At 42.7% G+C, this 20,887-nt stretch overlaps 1 protein-coding gene across 1 annotated transcript; it reads left to right on the top strand.

Moving 5' to 3' along the window:
- The first annotated feature begins 77 nt into the window (after positions 1-77).
- Positions 78-16,016, top strand: Ercc6l (ERCC excision repair 6 like, spindle assembly checkpoint helicase). Its single transcript, XM_032890045.1, is given in 5 exon segments — positions 78-208; positions 12,155-12,341; positions 12,343-12,991; positions 12,994-14,967; positions 14,970-16,016. Coding segments are annotated over 5 exon segments (3,687 nt in total). The 5' UTR covers positions 78-140; the 3' UTR covers positions 15,779-16,016.
- The last annotated feature ends 4,871 nt before the right edge of the window (positions 16,017-20,887 follow it).

The following is a 20,887-nucleotide window of genomic DNA, read 5'->3' as shown; positions in this document are numbered from 1 at the left end:
TCCGGGATTGGCCAGCCTCGCGGCAGGCGGTTGGTTCTACCGGTCTAGTTCCTACGCCCAGCCTGGGTAAGGCGGGAGCGAGCGAAATTCAAGCGCGACTTGGAGAATCCGGTTTCCTTGGCTTTCTAGTTTCCTGGGCCATGGAGGCTTCCCAAGGTTTAGCGGAAGTGGGGACTTTGAGCCCACAACTGGCTGAGAGTTACCTGAGGTATGCTTGGGTCCCCGGACGGGTCTAGTTTGCAGTCCCTGGCCTGGGGTTTAGGTGGAATGGCTCCCACCTTCCCCTAAGAACTGTTTGTGGATTTGACCAGATTTCTAATTCGGGGAGCTCCTCTGCCCCCGCGCGCCAATCAGATAACTATTAGTCAAATAACTCGAGTATGAACTCTTTAAGAGCCTGAATTTCAATTAACTGATGGAGTCTTTGAGTCTAATTTGCCAACCGTTAGACCTGGGCGAAAAAGAGGAAAAGTAGTCCCCAAGCTGTTAGCAATCGGATAGTGGAAATGGGATCTGTAGAAGAAATACTTTATAGTGTATGATGGATGCTGTAAGATGCTTCATTTCCTGGCCAGAGTGTTGGCATTAAAGGGAAGGATGGCCAATTATAATGGTCAGTGAACGAAGGGAAGACATATGCTCTTATAGGAACCGTTAAGCTCTGTGAATGAATATGCTTTCACCTGTTGGCTAAGTTGAGCTTAGCACAATCGTACAGGATCCTGTGCTCTCTTCTGGCTATCACATGTACCTATGTGGTGCACTCACATACATACAGGCAAAACACCCATGCCTATAAAATGAAAACAAATTAATTTTATAAATCTACATAAGATAAGCAAAAGATTTGTAGGCACTTCTCTTAAAAACATACTAATAATGGCAAATAGGCACATGAAAGATTGCTCAGAACCACTCATGTGTAGAGAGAAAAAAAACACATCTATAATAGGGTGTGTGGCATCGTGGGACTGGAGATAAAGAGGGTTGTGAGCCACCATGTGGGTGCTGGGAATTGAACCAGGGTCCTCAGGAAGAACTAGCAGCCAGTGCTCCTAGCTACAGAGTCATCTCTACAGTATGTAGGTTTATGTTGTTGACTGTAGTTTTGGTTATTTTCTTTGAGACAAGGTTTCTCTATGCCTGGCTGGCCTGGCTGGCCTTGAACTCAGAGATCCACATGCCACTAACTTTTGCCCAGTTCTGGGATTAAAGGCTAGTGCCATCACCACCAGGCATGGATTTGTTTTTTGAGGCAGGTTCTTACTATGTTAAGCCCAGGCTGCTCTTGAACTCTCTCCATCCTTCTCTCTCAGGCCCCATAGTGATGGAATTACAGGTGTGGAACCCCATGTCCCACTGAATTAAAGATCAGTCAGTGTCAGCAGTGGACAGAGCTGCCAGTATTCTAAGGAGCTTTCCCTCCTCTTAGATAAAAATGAGAAAAGAATTTTCAGATAAACCAGAGTGAAGCAGAGTTAGTGAGTCTATAAATATTTAAACCTGGAGTCATGTAAGAAAAGGACAGTTGACTCTCAGGTGTCTTCAGAATGCCCATCTGTATAAAACATGTCTGTGGATTTCCAAGTTTAATATCTCAACGGTTTAAAGATTCAATCAAGCTTAAAATGTAGTTAAATTAAAACATAAATGAGCTGGTTTACTTGTTTTTCTTAAAGAACGTTCCTTTACAATTGAGATTTAAGGTGGTTCATTGTTTAGGTTTAGGATGAGAAGAGTGCTAATTCAGTCAAAGTCAAGTTTGTACAACTTCTGGCCTGGAATAAGCACTGTTTGCTGTTGTTAACATTCTTGTTTGAAATGTCCTTGGAGGGGTTGGGGATTTAGCTCAGCGGTAGAGCGCTTGCCTAGCAAGCACAAGGCCCTGGGTTTGGTCCCCAGCTCCAGAAAAACAAAAAACAACAACAAAAAAAACCAAACAAACAAAAAAGAAATGTCCTTGGAGAAACACATTCCTTGTACAGAGTTTGGCTTGGTCAATGTGTTGAAGTTTTTAGTGCTCTATCAGCAGGACAGGCAAAGTAGACATCTGAACACGAACTCATCCGATTTGCAGATATTTCCCCCATTATATGTTACCTTTGATCTCTTTAAATTTTGTTCTGTTTCCCACACACACACACACCAGAGTATCATGTGTGTACTCGTGTGTGACCTTGAGCACATACTTGCACAATGGTACATGTAGAAATCAGAGGTCAGAGGTCAAAGGAGAACTGGCTAGAGTTGGTTTTCTCCTACAGTATAGGCCCTTGGGATTGGACTCAGGTTGTTTGATGCACTAGCATGGTATGCTGCCCCAATTTAAATTTCTCCATGTAATTACTTATGTCACGGAGTAGACTGAATGCCCTGGAGTGAATATGGAGTCCAGGGAAGAATCCTGTTAGTTTTCTCCTTCCCATGTAAATCAGTTTCAGGGATTGAACTCAAATCTTCATGCAGGGCTACAAGCCTCTTTACCCACTTGAGCCATCTCGCCAGCCTGCCTTTTCTCTGTAAGCCATTTTTTTTTCTTTTCTTTTTTTTTCAGAGCTGGGGACCGAACCCAGGACCTTGCGCTTGCTAGGCAAAGCGCTCTACCACTGAGCTAAATCCCCAACCCCTTCTGTAAGCCATTTTATTGTGTAAGATGACTTCTTACTGGGTTAAGTTATTTGACGCACAGATTTTATTTTTGCCATCATTTATTTTACTCATAAAATAGCCTGGTTTCCTAAAGTAGTATGAACAGCTTATTTGTCAGGATGGAGGGCCAAGGCCATAGGGGCCACTAGATACTCAGTGCCACTGAGTACAAAGAGGACAGCCCCGCACAGGCTTCTTGCAAATGTGAGCCAAACTAGGAAAGAAAGCTTTTTGCCAGACATAGTGGTGCATGCTGTTAATCCCAGCACTCAGGAGGCAGAGGCTTCATTTAGTAATTATAAATTCCTAAATGAATTTAAGAGAAAAATTTAAGGTAGTATAAAATCATAGAATTAAAGGTTACAAATATTCAGTTTTTATGTGTTTTTGAGACACAGGGTTTTATTATGTAGACCAGGCTAGCCCAGAACTTATGGGTGGTCCTGCTACTTCATCCTGAGTTCTGGGAAGTTCTGGGATTGCAGGTGTGTGCCAGCATATCCAACAAGCATTTGAGTTATGTTTGGTTTTTAGGACAGAAAGGGTTGATTTTAGCTTACTTTGCCAGATTACAGTCCATTACTATGGGAAAGTCACATCTCAGGAACCTGAGGCAGGTAGCCACATCATATCCACAGTCAAGGGCAGAGAGAAATGAATGCACATATGCTTTTGAGATGCCCCCTACCCTCACCAGCTGCAAATTCCTTTCATTCTCATGGCCATCTCCCCTGTCTCTCCCTACACCTGACTCCCCCTCAAGTTTTTTTCCTAAAATTAAATATTCAGTAAATAAAATGTAAATATTATTCCAGGCCTAACAATAGCAGAATTTCACTTATAAAAGAGGTGTAGTTTGGTATATTAACATTTTTATGTATAAGGATGTTTTGCCTATGTGTGTTCATGTATACGTGCACCCAAAATCAATGTCCTCTGCAATAGTAGCACGTGCTCTCTAGCATTAAGCAACCTCTCCATCCACTTAAAGTTTTTTCTCTATAAATGTGTTAGTGTCTGTGTGTGTATCATGTGTGAGTACAGGCATACACATTATAGTGGCCTGGGTGTGGAGGTCAAAGGACAACTCTTGGTTTTTGAGAGTCTCTTAGTGTATCCTAGGCTGTCATGAAACTAGAGGTCCTTGTATGTCAGCCTCCTGGATACTGGGAGCATAGACATGTATTACCATGCCGCGTTTTGTTTTACTTCTTCTGGATAGAAATTCTGTTCTTTTCTCCTACAAATATGGGTGGACAAAAGTGTGTGTGTGTGTGTGTGTGTGTGTGTGTGTGTGTGTGTGTGTGTGTGTGTGTGTGTACACATGAGCATGCCTTATTGATAATGATTTTTAGAAGGAAACAGTAATCTCCATCCTTTATTGATTATGCTGAAGATGGAACCTAGGCTTTCTATATGTTAGACAAGTGCCTTCTCCTTGAGCTACATCCTCAACCCTAACTGTATACCCGTTGACAGGAAAATTGTGGAGTAAATATTATTGCATTTATATCCATACATCGGTATACCATCAAGCTGTTAAAGAAGTAGAATATAGCATGAGGTCATCACGTTCACTTCAGTTTCGGTGTCCATGCAGCTTGTCTCACCAGTACATTGTTCTTTCAGTTTCTTGATCCCCTTTTTTGAGGTTCTCTTATCCTTTCTCTTTGCACAATTAACATAATAGTTGTACCGTATGCCTTGCTACTACCAGTTACTACCATCCTTCCGGTACTGATCATCTTTCGGAGACATGGAAAGATCCTGTTGTGGTTTGTGTTTGTTTGTTTGTTTTTTTAAGATTTATTTATTTTATGTATATGAGTACACTGTAGCTGTCTTCAGACACACCAGAAGAGGGCATCAGATCTTATTACAGACGGTTGTGAGCCACCATGTGGTTGGTGGGATTTGAACTCAGGACTTCTGGAAGACCAGTCAGTGCTCTTAACCGCTGAGCCATCTCTCCAGGCCCTTGTTTTTGTTTCTCAAGACAGGGTTTCTCTGTGTAACATCCCTGGCTGTCTTGAAACTCACTGTACACCAGGCTGGCCTCAAACTCACAGAGATCTGATTGCCTCTGCTTCTGAGTGTCTCAAATATAGACATGTGCCACCATGGCTGGCAACAATCCTTCTGTGTTTTGACCAAGGCTTGATTCCACCAAAACTCTGGTAGAGATTTAATTGCCTAAATAATGATCTTGAGAAGTAATGGGCTGGATGTCTGGCTCTCTGTTCTCATCTAGAGAATAGATGAGAACACCTCTCAGAAGAGCAAGTTTGGGGGTTGGGGATTTAGCTCAGCGGTGGGCGCTTGCCTAGCGCAAGGCCCTGGGTTCGGTCCCCAGCTCGAAAAAAAAAAAAAAAAAAAAAAAGAAACAAGTTTGCTTCTGTGTTAGTCACTTTCTGTTGCTGTAGCAGAATAGATGGAGGAAACAGCTTAAGATTTATTTAGGCTTATGATTTTAGAGGTTTTGGTACATGTTTAGCTGGCTCCATTGTTTTTAGGTCTTCCTTGGGCAAGGCAAAGCTTCAGGAGGGATAGCGTGGCAGAGGATGCAGGAAGGGGAGGGAATGACCTGAGACAATGTATACCCTTCCTGGTCACATTTGCAGTCACATGCTTCCTCCACCTGAGTCCTGTCTTCTAATTCTCACGGCCTCCCAATAACGCTATTAGATTATGACTTCATCAAGAGATTATTAGGCCAGAGTTCTGGATCCAATTTGGGGCTCAAAAGCTGCACCTTTGAACATTACACTGGGACTAATCCTCCGATGTAATTTTTCTTCCTTTTTTAATGCATTAGGGTTTTTTTCTTCTCTTTTTCATTTATTTGTGAGCATGCATGCATCTGCACACATGAATATGAAGTCAGAGGACAACTTAATGAGTTGATTCTCTCCACTCACACAATATGGGTTCCAGAAATTGAATTCAAGCTGTCAGACTTGATGGCAATTTCCTTCACCCTCTGGGCCATCTTGCTGGCCTGCAGTTTTATTTGGGAGTAGGGGGTAGTTGTGAGTGTAATGTATGTGCATGTATATGTGCAGATGCCGGCAGCTATGTGCAAATGCATAAAGACCAAAGGACACTGGCTACCCTGCTCTATCACTCTTCATTCCATTTCTTTGACGTAAGATCTTACTGAAATGTATTTATTTTTATTTTATGTGCATTGGTGTTTTGCCAGCGTGTATGTCTGTGTGAGGATGCCAGATCCCCTGGAACTGGGAGTTACAGACAGTTGTGAGCTGCCATGTGGGTGCTGGAATTTGAACATGGATTCTCTAGAAGAACAGTGCTTTTAACTGCTGAGCCATCTCTAGCCCCCATAGATCATTTGTGATATAAGATGGGTGGAGGAAATTCACATATATGCACATATACTTTCAAGCAATTTCAGCTGTGTTTTTTGAGACATATTTTCTCTTTGTAATAGCACTGGCTGGCTGTTCGGGAACTCATTTTGTAGATCAGACTGGCCTCGAACTCACAGAAGTCCATTTGCCTTTGCCTCCTGAGTGCTGGGATTAAAGTCATGCACCACCACTGCCCAGCTATGGAAACATTCCTTAAACTTCCTTGTTTCTAGGCTGGGTGGTAGTGATGCATGCCTTTAATCCCAGAATTTGGGTGTGTAGGAGGAAGCAGAGGCAATCAGATCTCTGAGTTCAAGTCCAACCTGGTGTACAAAGTAAGTTCCAGAATAGCCAGGGTTACACAGAGAAAACGCTGTCTGGAAAAAGAGGAATAACCTCCTTTTACTCAGACTGGTGGTATGCACCTTTAATCCAGCAATTGGGAGGCAGAGATAGGCAGAACTCTGAGTTCTGGGCTACATATTGAGTTTAAGGCTATCTAGAGCTACATACAGAGACCCTATCTCAAAAGAAAAAAAAGTGCCTTCTCAGGTATGTATAGGTTTGTGTCAAGTTGACAAAAACCAACCAATACAGGCTAAAAGTCCTAACTCCTTGATCTGAATACTTCTAATAGTCTGTAATGATTTGTGTGTATGTGTGTTAGGTGTATAGGTGTGAGGAGTATTAGGTATGGATGTGTGGGTGCATATGTGTATATAATATGTGTGGGTCAGGGATAGCCTTTGCTGCCATTCTTTGAGCTCTTGTCTACCTTGCTTTTTGTAATAGGATCTCACATGTCATTAGGCTAGGCTGGCAGGCCAGCAAGATTCAGGGATCCTCCTGTCTCTATGCCCCAGGTTTGCATCACAAGTGCATGCCACCACTCTCACTCCCACATGGGTACTGAGTAGCAAACTCTGCTCTTCGTGTTTGTGCAGTGTCTCACAAACAGTGTCTCTTTTACTGCTGTGAACAGACACCATGACCAAGGCAACTCTTACAAGGACCGCATTTAATTGGGACTGGTTTACAGGTCCATTATCATCTAGGCGGGAGCATGGCAGCATCCAGGCAGGCATGGTGCAGGCACAGCTGAGAGTTCTACATCTTTATCTGAAGGCTGCTAGCAGAATACTGATATCCAGGCAGCTAGGATGAGTCTTAAAGCCCACACCCACAGTGACACACCTACTCCAACAGGGCCACATCTTCTTAGAGTGCAACACCTACTTCAACAGGGCCACACCTTCTAAGAGTGCCACTCCTTGGGCTGAGCATATTCAAACCATGACATGCAGCAAGCATTGTACTGGCTGAACTGTCCTTAGTTTGTTTGCAACTTTTAAAACATTCTATTTTATATGTGTGTGCCTAAGTATATGTATTTGCACCATGTATGTGCAGGAATCTTTGGAGGTCACTTCCTACCTTATACATTGGAGACAGAGCCTTTCTATATAGCCCTTGCTATTCTGGAACTCACTGCATAAACTGTAGTTAAAGATAGAACTGAGCCCATGTTCTCTGCAAGAGAGGTTTCTTATCCACAGAGGCCCCTGTAATGATTTTAATATGAGTTAAATGTACTGTGTGTTACATAGTTTTATGTTAACTTGATACAAGCTAAAGTCATCTGAGAAAAGGGAACCTCAATTAAGGAAATGTGCCTATAAGATCAGGCTTTAGGTAAGCCTATAGGGCATTTTCTTAACGATTATTGGGGGAGGGCCCAGCCCACTGTGGATGGTACCGTCCTTGTGCTGGTGTCCTGGATAGTATAAGAAAGCAAAGGGTTGGGGATTTAGCTCAGTGGTAGAGCGCTTGCCTAGCAAGCACAAGGCCCTGGGTTCAGTCCCCAGCTCTGGGAAAAAAAAAAAAAAGAAGAAGAAAGCAAGCTGAGCAAACCACAAGGAGCAAGCCTGTAAGCAGCACTCTTCTATGGCTTCTGCACCAGTTCTTGCCTCTAGGTTCCTGCCCTGTTTTGAGTTCCTGTCCTGACTTCCTTTGATGATGAACAATGATGTAGAAGTGTAACAAAATAAACCCTTTCCTCCCCAAGTTGCTTTTGGTCTTGATGTTTACAGTAACCCTAACTAAGACACACTTAAGTACACTCATTGGGAATATTGAGGCAAAATAACAGTTCCACCTGGGGCATGGAGTAGGAAATGAACCGTAAGTGAAGCCTGAACTGTATCTTTTCAAGATGTTTTAGTGGTATGTATGAATTATATAAAAGTAGCTTTCACAATGAAACTTTCATGTGTTGATATATGTATGTTCAGAACTTTGATGGTATTCATCTCCCCACTACCTATACTTAAAATGATTTGTAGTGCCATCAGTTTTTGAGTTAATAACATGTTTTCTTTCTTCCTTCTCCTCCTCCTCCTTCTGTTCTTTCTTTTTTTGAGACAAGTCTCTATGTAGCCCTGGCTGTCCTAGATTTTGCTATGTAGGCCAGGCTGGCCTTAAATTCAGAGATTGGCCTGCTTCTGCCTCCAAAATGCTGGAATTAAAGGTGTGCACTACCATGCTTAATGATTTTCCTCTTAGTAATATCTGAGTATCTCTCTTATTCATACATCCTATATAATATAGCCTATGGCTTCTGGGGACAAGCACTAATGTCAATCACCTGGCTGGCTACTTTCATTGATTTATGCATTCTTGCATCTCAATGCAGTCAGAAAATATGATGTTGAGGTTAGAGCTCTGTGTCTTAACAAACCCCCATTCCAAGAAACTCTAGAAATAGAAAATTGAGAATCATTGTCCTTAATTTTTTGTGGTACTGTGGATTGAACCTAGGGCTTTGTGACTGGTAAGCAAGTGTCCTACGATTGAGCTATATCACCAGCCTGAGAATCAATTTTTTAGCCTTTTGAGACAATGATCATGAGAGCAGGCTGGCCTTGAGCTCGTGATCTTTCTACCTACACTGGAATTACAGATGCGAAACGTCACACCTGGCTTTGAAAATGTTTAAGGATGAGTGAGGTCAAGTTAGCTTAGTAAAAGAGGAGAGTGTTTTAGCAAGAGGACAGTGGTGAGAGCCTAGACTTTGAGGTAACAGAGAAGCATAACAGATGTAAGGACTTAGAAGGGCCAGGCGTGATGATGCATGATTTTGATCTCAGCACTCAGCTGGCAGAATTAGGCAGGCCTCTGAGGCCTGGCAGGCTGGTCTAATCTACACAGTGAGTATCAGAATAGCCAGACATACCCAACAAAACAAACTGTATAAGGTAGGATGTGACCAGTAAGACTAAAGGGGTCATAGGCTGCTGGCTATGTCAGAGAGAACTTGTAATACCAGATTAAGCAGCTTAAACTTTGTAGACTATGGGTCCACCAGAGACATCTTTAAGTTAACACCTTTATTGAATGCCTATGCTGGACATTTTGCCTATTGATACTGTACAGTTCAGTGACATTCATTATAGACACATAATAGTGAATGTGGTGTGTTCCAATAACTGTGCACCTTTCACTATAGCCAATTTTTGGACATTTTCATTAACTTCAAAAGACATTATTTTTTTAAAAAGCATATAATTTATTTTTATTTTATGTACATTGGTGTTTTGTCTGCATGTATGTCTGTGAGCCCTGGAGCTGGAGTTATAGACGGTTGTGAGCTGCCATGTGGGTGCTGGGAATCGAACTCATGTCCTCTTACCTCTGAGCCATCTCTCTAGCCCCATAAAAAAGAAATTCTTGGGGCTTATGGACAGGAAACTGGGAAAGGGAATAACATTTGAAATGTAAGTAAAAGAAATATATCTTATAAAAAAAGAAATTATTAACTGTTTAGTCATTATTCTTCTAGCCTTGGTGGTTTCCATTTCCCTGATAACTAACATGGAGAATCTTTTTTATGTTCTTATCTTTTTTAGAAAATATAATTTTTAGTCCAGAGTAAATATACAAATAATGATTAATGGGGTACACAAATATTAATACATGTTTATCCTATGTATTAATCATTATATAATATATATATTATATATATATAGTCTCACTGTGTAACTGAGGATCACTTTGAACTCCCTTTATAGAGCAGGCTGGCCTGGAACCCAGGGATCCACCTGCCTTTGCCTCTCCTATGCTGAGATTAACAACATGTGCCACCATACCTGGTTTCACCTACTTTTATACCTTCCCCTGTTCCTTTCCTTTCCCTCTTCTCTTTCTCCATCCCACCTCCCTCCCAATAGTACCTCTTCTTTAGGCTTCATGTTGTTTTGTTGCTTTTCCCTTCTGAGAGAAAGAGACAGAGAGACAGAGACAGAGACAGAACTACTTACCATTCTGGGTCAGATTGATCTTGCTGCAAATAAGATGACTTGGGGGCTGAACTATGGAGAAAAAAATTTCATTCTTTTTTTTTTACGGTCAAATAATGCTCAATTGTGTGTGTGTGTGTGTGTGTGTGTGTGTGTGTGTGTGTGTGTGTTTCTTTTTTTTCGGAGCTGAGGACCGAACCCAGGGCCTTGCACTTTCTAGGCAAGCACTCTACCACTGAGCTAAATCCCCAACCCCAATTGTGTGTTTTTTATTATTATTTTATAATTTTTTGTAAAGGTAAGGGTCTTTTCTATGTCTGCCCTGCTCATGAAATAATGACCTGGTATCTTATAAGCTTCTTTCACTATAGCTGGGTGGGGTACTCATCTATTCTAACTATGCTGGCCTGGCCTACTTCCCAGCCACCTGTCCTGTTACTTGCCATCTACGTCTTGTTCTGACTAGGATCAGAAGTCTTCTCTCTCCTCTCCTGCCCCGTTATTGGGTGAATCAGCTCTTTAAAAAAAAAGAATTATTTACTTTACATTATTTTGTCTTTCTTCTTTTTTTTTTTTTTTTTCTTTTCTCAGAGCTGGGGACCGAACCCAGGGCCTTGTTCTTGCTAGGCAAGTGCTCTACCACTGAGCTAAATCCCCAACCCCTACTTTATGTATATGAGTACACTGTAGCTGTCTTCAGACACACCAGAAGAGGGCATCAGATCCCATTACAGATGGCTGTGAGCCACCATGTGGTTGCTGGGAATTAAACTCAGGAACTCTGGAAGAGCAGTCAGTGCTCTTAGCCTCTGAGCCACCTCTCCAGTCTCAAATCAGCTCTTTATTAACCAATCAGAGGTGATAGAAAACAATGTTTACCGGCTGGAGAGATGGCTCAGCAGTTAAGAGCCCTGACTGCTCTTTCAGAGGTCCCCCTCAATTGTATACTTATATTACATTTTATTTATTCACATGTTGCTGGGGAGCCTGGCTGATTCCACAACATGGGTACCATGTATAGCACTATGATGAACATGGGTATGAAGGGGTCTCTATACTAAGCTAACTGCTTTTGGTGGGCAAATGCTCCACAGTGATATAATTGGATTATAAAGGGGTTTTGTTCTCATTTTTGAGAATGTCTTCCATAGAGACTTAATAATGAACATTTCCAACAGCAATTGTTTACTTATTGTTACTGTGTGTGATATGTGTGTTGCAGAGGTCAGAAGACAGCTTGGGGATTTGCTTGAGGGCATTAGAAACCCAACTCAGTTACAGGGCTGTATGAGCCTCAACTGGTAAAATGGTTGCCTAGCATGCATGAAGCCCTGAGTTCAATCCCCAGCACCACATAGAAAATTGAGTGTAGCACATGCTTAAAATTTCCAGCACTCATAACGTGGGATTGAGGCCAGAGGATAGTTCAAGAAAGACTTTAAGGGGGCTGGAGAGATGGCTCCAGTGGTTAAGAGCACCCGACTGCTCTTCCAGAGGTCATGAGTTCAATTCCCAGCAACCACATGGTGGCTCACAACCATCTGTAAAGAGATCCGATGCCCTCTTCTGGTGTATCTGAAGACAGCTACAGTGTACTTATATATAATAAATAAATAAATATTTAAAAAAAAAAGAAAGACTTTAAGGGATACTTGGCCTTTAAAAAAGTCCAACTACAGCCTGGATTTCAAAATGAACTCCAAAGTTTTCATAGGTCAAATGTTCAGTTTGTTTCTTTTCATGGGAATTGACTCCAGAGACTCCTTCATGCTAAACAAGTATTCTATTGAGCTAATTTCTGAGTCCCATGTCACATTATTTTTACCTTTTTTTAAATAGATATTCGCAAGAAGCCAAAGAAGCAGCTAAGAATGGAGATCTGGAAGAAGCACTGAAACTTTTCAATTTGGCAAAGGACATTTTTCCCACCAAGAAGGTGATCAGCAGAATCCAGAAACTACAGGAAGCTTTGGAGCAGTTGGCAGAAGATGATGATGATGAATTTACAGATGTGTGCAACTCCGACTTTGCTGCTTTACCGAGAGCTGTATGAGAAACTCTTTGAGCACCAGAAAGAAGGCATCGCTTTTCTCTATAGCCTGTATAAGAATGGAAGAAAAGGGGGCATCTTAGCAGATGATATGGGATTGGGGAAAACTGTTCAGATCATTGCTTTCCTGTCAGGTATGTTTGATGCTTCACTTGTGAATCATGTGCTATTGATCATGCCAACCAATCTCATTAATACATGGGTCAAAGAATTTGCCAAGTGGACTCCAGGAATGAGAGTCAAAACCTTTCATGGCTCTAGCAAGAATGAACGCATTAGAAACCTGACCCGGATTCAACAGAGGAATGGTGTTGTGATCACTACCTACCAAATGTTACTCAATAATTGGCAGCAACTTGCAAGCTTTAATGGACAAGCATTTGTTTGGGACTATGTCATCCTTGATGAAGCCCATAAGATCAAAAGTGCCTCTACCAAGTCAGCAATATGTGCCCGAGCTGTTCCTGCAAGTAATCGTCTCCTTCTCACAGGAACACCAATCCAGAATAATCTGCAAGAACTGTGGTCCCTGTTTGATTTTGCTTGCCAAGGCTCCTTGTTAGGAACATTAAAAACTTTTAAAATGGAGTATGAAAATCCTATTATTAGGGCAAGAGAGAAGGATGCTACCCTGGGGAAAAAGCCTTGGGATTTAAGATGTCTGAAAACTTAATGGAAATTATAAAACCCTATTTTCTAAGGAGGACCAAAGAAGAAGTGCACATGAAAAAGGCAGACAAGCCAGAGGTCAGACCTGGTGGAAAGAATTCAGGCGTCGAAGACATGTGTGAGATGTTTTCCCTTACCAGGAAAAATGATTTAATTGTTTGGATACGTCTTGTGCCTTTACAAGAGGAAATTTATAGGAAGTTTGTGTCTTTAGATCACATCAAGGAGTTGTTAATGGAGACACGCTCACCTCTGGCTGAGCTGGGTGTCTTAAAGAAGCTCTGTGACCACCCTAGGCTGCTATCTGCACGAGCTTGTCATTTGCTGAATCTAGGGACTGTCACATTCTCTGCGGAGGATGAAAATGAGCAAGAAGATGCCTCAAATATGGGCAGCATTGATCACTTAAGTGACAATGCACTGATGCAGGAGTCTGGAAAAATGATATTCTTAATGGCCCTGCTAGAGAGACTTCAAGATGAAGGACATCAGACTCTGGTGTTTTCCCAGTCGAGGCAAATTCTCAACATCATTGAGCGTCTCTTAAAGAACAAGCACTTTAAGACATTGCGAATTGATGGCACAGTTACTCATCTTTGGGAACGAGAAAAAAGAATTCAGTTATTCCAGCAAAATAAAGAATACTCAGTTTTTCTACTTACCACTCAAGTAGGTGGTGTTGGACTAACACTGACTGCGGCGACTAGAGTTGTCATTTTTGACCCTAGCTGGAACCCTGCAACTGATGCTCAAGCTGTGGATAGAGTTTACCGAATTGGACAAAAAGAGAATGTTGTGGTTTATCGGCTAATCACTTGTGGAACTGTAGAGGAAAAGATATATAGAAGACAGGTTTTCAAGGACTCATTGATCAGACAAACTACTGGTGATAAGAAGAATCCATTCCGCTATTTCACCAAACAAGAGTTAAAGGAGCTCTTCACAGTTGGGGATCTGCTGAACTCTGCAACCCAGATGCAGCTTCAGTGTCTGCATGCTGCTCAGCGGAAATCTGATGAGAAACTCGATGAGCATATCGCCTACCTACACTCGCTGGGCATAGCAGGAATCTCAGACCACGATTTGATGTTCACCTGTGATCTGTCTGTTAAAGAAGAGCTTGACATGCTAGAAGACGCTCAGTACATTCAACACAGAGTTCAGAAAGCTCAGTTCCTTGTTGAATCTGAGTCTCAAAATACAAAGGAAAGACCAAGTGAGGAAAACTGGCTCAAAGCACAGGAATTTCCTTCTCAACAGAGGAAGAAAGGCAACAAACCCCAGCCTCAGCCTTCACGCCTTCTGGCTAATCCTACGCAGGTAGAGGCTATCAGTTCTCAAATGGCCAGTATAAGCATTTATGATCAGTCTACAGAGAGTGAGCCCCAAGAGCTCTCTGAGGCACATGATGTCACTTCACTGCAAGGTGATCAGCACCACTTCGAAAGTACATCTGATGCTGGCACTATCGCTTCTTTACCCCAGGGGGCTGAAAGTATAGGGGGAGTTTGGACTGACTCCTTATTGAGCCCTGCAAAAGGTTTTGCAGCTGACAATGAAGCCGTGCAGAAGAATGAATTACAAGCATCACCTGGGCAAGAGGCCCTGTCAGAGAACCTGGGAAGTTTTCATTATTTACCTAGACAGTCCAGCAAGGCTGATCTTGAGCCAAATTTAGATGTACAGGATAGTGTGGTTTTATATCACCAAAGTCCCACAGCAAATGAAAATCAAAACCTAGAATCAAATGAACCCATGATTGAAATATCTGATGACTTGTCAGCATCCCCGAGTGCACTGCAGGGTGCTCAAGCAATGGAGGCCCAGTTGGAATTGAAAAAGGACCCTTTAGAATCACCACCACAGTATGAATGTGACTTCAATCTTTTCCTGGAAGACTCTGCAGACACTAGACAAAATCTCTCCAGCAAATTTTGGAAGATGTTGAGAAAGAAAATAGCTTGCAAAGGCCTGCAGGTAACTCCGGGGAAGAGTCAGCACATAATCTCAGTTTGGATTCTTCTAATAAAATTGATGAAGAATCAGAAGTGATTACTGTGAAAACCAAAAACAAAGCTAGAAGGATCCTCTCAGATGATGAAGATGAAGAAGATGCTTTTAAAGATACTTCCACAAATTCATTTAGCGTCTCTCCCTTAACATTCTCATCTGTCAAACAGTTTGATGCTTCAACTCCCCAAAATGACAGTAATCCATCTCGAAGGTTCTTTTCACCTAAAATACCTGATGATGTGAACACGTCCTTACATCCTAGGAGGTCTCTGGCTTCTAGGAGGTCTCTGATCAATGTGGTTTTAGATGACATGGAAGATATGGAGGAAAGGCTTGATACCAGTAGCGAGGAGGAAAGTGAACCAGAGCTTTCAGAAGAGAGCAATGAAGAAGCCGTAGCCTGCACCGAAGAGCAGCGTTCCGGGGCAACACTGGCTTCAGGAAACAAGCACAGCAGCCTGACCGAGTCTGAGCCTACTTCTCCAGCCCCACAAAGCTCTCCCTGTGCCCCTGAACCTTCACCAAGTGACCCTTTGCTTGATCCTCCCCAGGATCCAGCAGTGGAGGCTGCTAATGACTATGAGAGTCTTGTAGCTCGTGGGAAAGAACTGAAAGAGTGTGGGAAGATACAGGAGGCTCTCAACTGCTTAGTTAAAGCACTTGATATAAAAAGTGCAGATCCTGAGGTCATGCTCATGACTCTGAGTTTGTATAAGCAACTTAACATTTGAAAACTTTATAGCTTATTTCTTACATCTAAAATGAAATTGAATATAAATGTTTTGCTCAGTAGTTCTTCCCTTGAATATTTCATTTTTTCCCTTTAGGCATACTTTGCAAACTTTCAGAGGTGTTACTTTTAATTGATATTACCTAAAGTTTTTGTGAAGCTATTGCGGCTATTTTTACTCTGAAAAGGACCATCTTGTCTGTTAGCTCAGTTCTGAAAATTAAAGTGACTTTTCTCAAGTGTTTTTCCATTCATTTTCTTTCACAAGGTGGTAGGCAGATGTATACAGAAATTCTTTAGTTCCAATAAGCTTGTCATTTAGCATTCCAAATCTAAGATATCCCTATTAATGTGGTGTTTGTGCTTCTGGCCTAGCTACAGACAGTACCAGTACTAGCATTCTTTGGCACTTGTAGCCTGCCCTGGAGTCACTGTACCAACTGATTAGTCATTCTTCACTCACCCTCGACTGTCTAATTTTCTTCAAACCAGTTATGCTGTGGGGCTTTTTTTTCAGTGTTTTAAGACAAGGTCTCTACAAAGCTCTGACTAGCTGGAACTCATAGAGACCTGCCTGCTCCTGCCTCCTGGAACTGGATTAAGGTATATAACACTATGCCTCATTTATACTACTCTTACCACATCCTCTCCTTGGATTGTCAGCTAGATAAGAATCTGATTCACCTTCAGAAACATACTACATGCTGTCACCAAAGACTTAGTGTTTAGAATGTGCCTACTGGATATTGAGTACATCACACAGGCCTCTTGTTTAATTTTTACCATAACTTTGAGGTGGAGGGTAATGTTTGTTTGAACTGAAACATCTACAATTTTTAGGCCTCAGTTCTACAAAGTCTGCCTTTACAGGGTAGTGTTAAAAGAATTTTCTCCCAGTGGGGAAGGACTAAGCAAGGTCTATCCCTTCTCTAAAGGTCCTAATGACAAACCAAAGTATGATTTACCCTGGAGAACCAATGACTTTATGGGCTTACAGTGAGGAGTTATTGACTGAAGCATGGGTAAGCAAAGTAGTCACACTGGAAAAGTCCACCCAGAGTGGTGATGACTTCCCCTGTGCTGCAAAGATGGAGCCCGCTTCCCCCAGTCCTTTCTAGTCTATATACTGCAGCTCCTTCATAAAACCCAGAGGCCATATACAATTAGAGCGGCTGTGAGTATTTTGGTAAGGGTTCAGTGACCCTCTCTGTCCTTCCTGTGAAGGAATGTCACCAAGCCCAGCTGTGATGATCTTTGGCAAGCAGATGCAGCTGGTCTTATAACATGGTGGTTGTTCTGCTCAAAGGATAGTGCTTAATAACACATTACCACAAATTGGGCTTTTATTCCCTTGCAGTTCACAGAACTCCTAAAAACAGTTTGCTACACTTAGTTTATTAAAGAAAGTAAACCTAGGATCTGGGAATAAAAAGGATGATTCGGTGTAGGTTTGAAGGAGGTTGCACATCCTCCTGCAACACCAATACCCCTTCAACTAGGTGCATTAAGCTAACTGGTTCTCAACCTTCCTAACGCTGAGACCCTTTTGTACAGTCGTTCATGTTGTAAAGACCCCAACCATAAAATTATTGTTACTTCATAACTAATTTTGCTACTGTTATGAATTATAAATATGTGTTTTCCAATGGTCTTAGGCAACCCTTGTGAGGTTGAGAACCATTAACCTAAATCTTCTCCAACTCCATTGTTTTATGCAGTGCTAGGGATATTTTTGGACAATTAATGAATTAAGTAAGCATGCTTAAGTGGTTGGCTATTAGCAATTAGCCCAAGTTTATAGCCTTGGAGGTTGGGCAGCTCCACCCTAATGGAACCTTGGTCTTATGGCTACCTGTTTACATTCAAGAGCTGGGACAGAGAGCAGGGGTGTCTAGCCACCAACCATTTCATCAGCAAACACATTCAGTAGATTTTCAGGGTTTTAGGAGCTATGTGCCAGGAGCCAAGAACAAAGATTAATTTTTCATAGCTCCCTCTATTTAAAGTTTCCAACCCTGCTCCTAAAGAAGGAACCCCCCCCCAATGATGTGGATTAACTATTACCCCACTCTTAAGTTCTGTGAATGCAGGGACTCACCTTGTGCACTAGTGTATCCCCACGGTCTAGAATAATTCAATTTAGTTGACAACTGTTCAATAAACATCTGAAAATGAAGACTCACTTAAAGGTTTGCTAAGTACCTATTCCCACCAGGGTCATTAAGTGAGGACAGGGAGACTGTCCCTGTTTAGATGCTCCACACAAACCTTCTGGGTCAAGTGTTCAGAGGAAAACACTCGGGCTTGACCTCTGGGGGCCAGTTCAGCTTGGTACCAATTGGAACTTACCAGTGACTTCACTGAAGGGCCATTCTGGGTTCCCTGATTAGTGATCTCCATGCCTAAGAAAATACTTCTCCAAATATCCAGCTTCTGGCCTCTTGACATGAAGATTTAAGGGGAAAGCAAAGGCATTTGCACTCTGGACTCTGGTTCCCATATCACCCACCACGGCCTCACCCTTGCTCCTGCCTAGCCTCACTTAGCACACAGAAGCTCTGCCTTTGCATTCCGCACGGCTCCCAGGGCGCCCTGCAGCTGTTGAAGCTTGTGCATTTTCCAAGAGTGGCGAGGGGTGACTGGTGTGGTGGCACCTCTGCACACTTGTAATCTCAGCACTGTGAGGCGATGTCAGGAGGATGGGATTGGAAGTTCAAGGTCATCCTCTGCTACATAGAAAATTCGAGGCCAGCCTGGGCTATATAAGACCCTGACTCTAAAAAGCAGAACAAGTCTCTTCAGGTTCCATATCCCCAGTGCTGGGAGTCACAGCTAAGGTCACGCCCATTGATTCTTGGGTGCCTTCCTTATCCCAGGTCACTGTCCCATTCTGGAAATGCTCCCCACTTCCTGACCCCAATCAGTTGCAGATTTCCGTTCATTCTCATGGCCATCTGGTCATCTCTCCTGTCCCTCCCAATACCTGATCCTGAACCCCCCATTCTTCTCCCCATCCCCTCTACCATGTAGTTCCCTCCCTCCATCTGCCTCTTCTAAGTAAGATTCCCCCTTCTAGGTGAGATTCAAGCATCCTCAATTGGGCCTCCTTGTTTAGCTTCTTTGGGTCTGTGGAAAATAGTATGGGTATCACCTCCTGTAGCCAGGCAGGAGTCCCATTGGAATGATAGGGACACCAACCCACCCACAAAACTTTCAACCCAAAATTTATCCTATCTAAAAAAAAAAAATGAAGGGATTGGGGATGGGCAGAAAATGATGGCCAACCAATAATTGACCCAACTAAAGACCCATCCCATGGGTAAAGACCAATCCCTGACACTATTAATGATATTCTGTTGTGCTTGCAGACAGGAGCCAAAGAACATACACAGGCTGGACCTAGGCCTCCCAGCACATATGTAGCAGATGTGCAGCTCTACCTCCATGTGGGTCCTAAACGACTGGAGCGGGGGCTGTCCCAAAAGCTGTTGCCTGTCCATGGGATATGTTCTAGCTGGGCTGCCTTGTCTGGTCTCAGTGGGGGAGGATGTGCCTAGCCCTGCAGAGACTTGATGTGCCAGGGGCAGGAGGTACCCAGGAGGGGCCCCACCCTTTCAGAGGAGAAGGGGAGGGCAGATGGGAGTAGGATTGTGGGATGGGGTGACTGGTGGGGGGCAATGAGTGGGATATAAAATAAATGAATGAATGAATGAATGAATGAATAAAATGTTAAAACTTAAAATTGAACAAACTGGGTGGTGACAATGCAGTCTCCTCCCAGGGACCTAGCCAATGATTTATGTCATCACATGTTAGCACAGCCACTAGGTGTTCCAGGTATGGGCTGTATATAGAAAGACAGCCCACCACTCCAGTGTTCTCTCTCTGTTCCCACATTTTCTCCCCCACCCTGTTTTCTGTCCTGCTCTGTGCCCCATCCTCTTCATTGCCCTCATGGCTCTGCTCCTGTCTGCTCGTCTACATGTCCACTGTCTGCCTTCACCCCTTCTCTAGAGCCTCACCCCCCTCTCTTCTCCAAATAAACCCCCTCTATACCAGATCTGTTGCATGGCATAAGTTCTCAAGGGCACACCTTGGCATGGGCCAGCCAGGTACCCCTCACCACATTATATTTCATAACATTGTGGGGTTGTTTGGGTTTTTTTTGCTTTGTTTGGACAAGACCTCACTAGATTGGCTGGCCATGATTCTCCACTACTGCCTCCCCAGTGTTTTACACTTGAGAAACACCAACAAGTTTTATACTGTTGAAAAAAAATCTTTGTTCTTTTGAAATAAATTTGTTTTGTGTTGCCTGGCTGTCCTGAAACTGACTCCATACACCAGGCTGGCCTGGAACTCAGAGATCTGCCTGCCTTTGCCTCCCAAGTGCTGAGGTTAAAAGCCTGTACTGCCACGAACTGCAAAAGCATCGCTTGATTGTCACCCATAGAAATGACAAATTTGGTGTCTGTAGAGATCTCAAAATAACTACCAATAGTCATGACTATCAAGGTACAGCATATGTCATAAAAACAGCAGTTAAAAATTTTAAGATATAGATCCGAAGTCCTATTGAGATGGCTCTGTGACCATCTTGCTGCCAAGCCTGTGGACCTGAGTTTGATTCCCAGGACCTACATGGAGGAGAGAGAACCAGCTCAGCAAGTTGTCCTCTGACCTCCATACACGCGTCGTGGCACATACACACATTAAATAAAAAAGAACATGTATGTATAGAGAGATAGATGTAGATACCATTGGGGTGGGGAGCAGCTCAGTCAGCACAAGCACAAGCACGATGGCCAAGTTCATTCTCCAGAATCTGGTGTGGTGACAAAGTTTATAATCCCAGTATTGGGAAGATAGAGAGAAGAAGATCCCTATGGCTTGCTGACCAGCAGTCTAGCTGAATTGGTAAGCCCCTAGCCATTAAGAGACACCCCACCTAAAAAAACCACTAAGGCGGATAGGTCCTGAAGAACATCTGGCCTTCACATACACACGACAACACTCACATATGCAGATTTAAAAATAATTTTTAAAATAGATAACAGAATATTACTTATAGAAAGGAGAATCATAATATAACCCAAGTCTTAGGTTTCTA

The sequence above is a fragment of the Rattus rattus genome, chromosome X, assembly GCF_011064425.1.
Source record: "Rattus rattus isolate New Zealand chromosome X, Rrattus_CSIRO_v1, whole genome shotgun sequence".
Lineage (NCBI taxonomy): Eukaryota > Metazoa > Chordata > Mammalia > Rodentia > Muridae > Rattus > Rattus rattus.
Note: the sequence above shows the minus strand (reverse complement) of the source record. Positions and strands in the feature narration are given on the sequence as shown.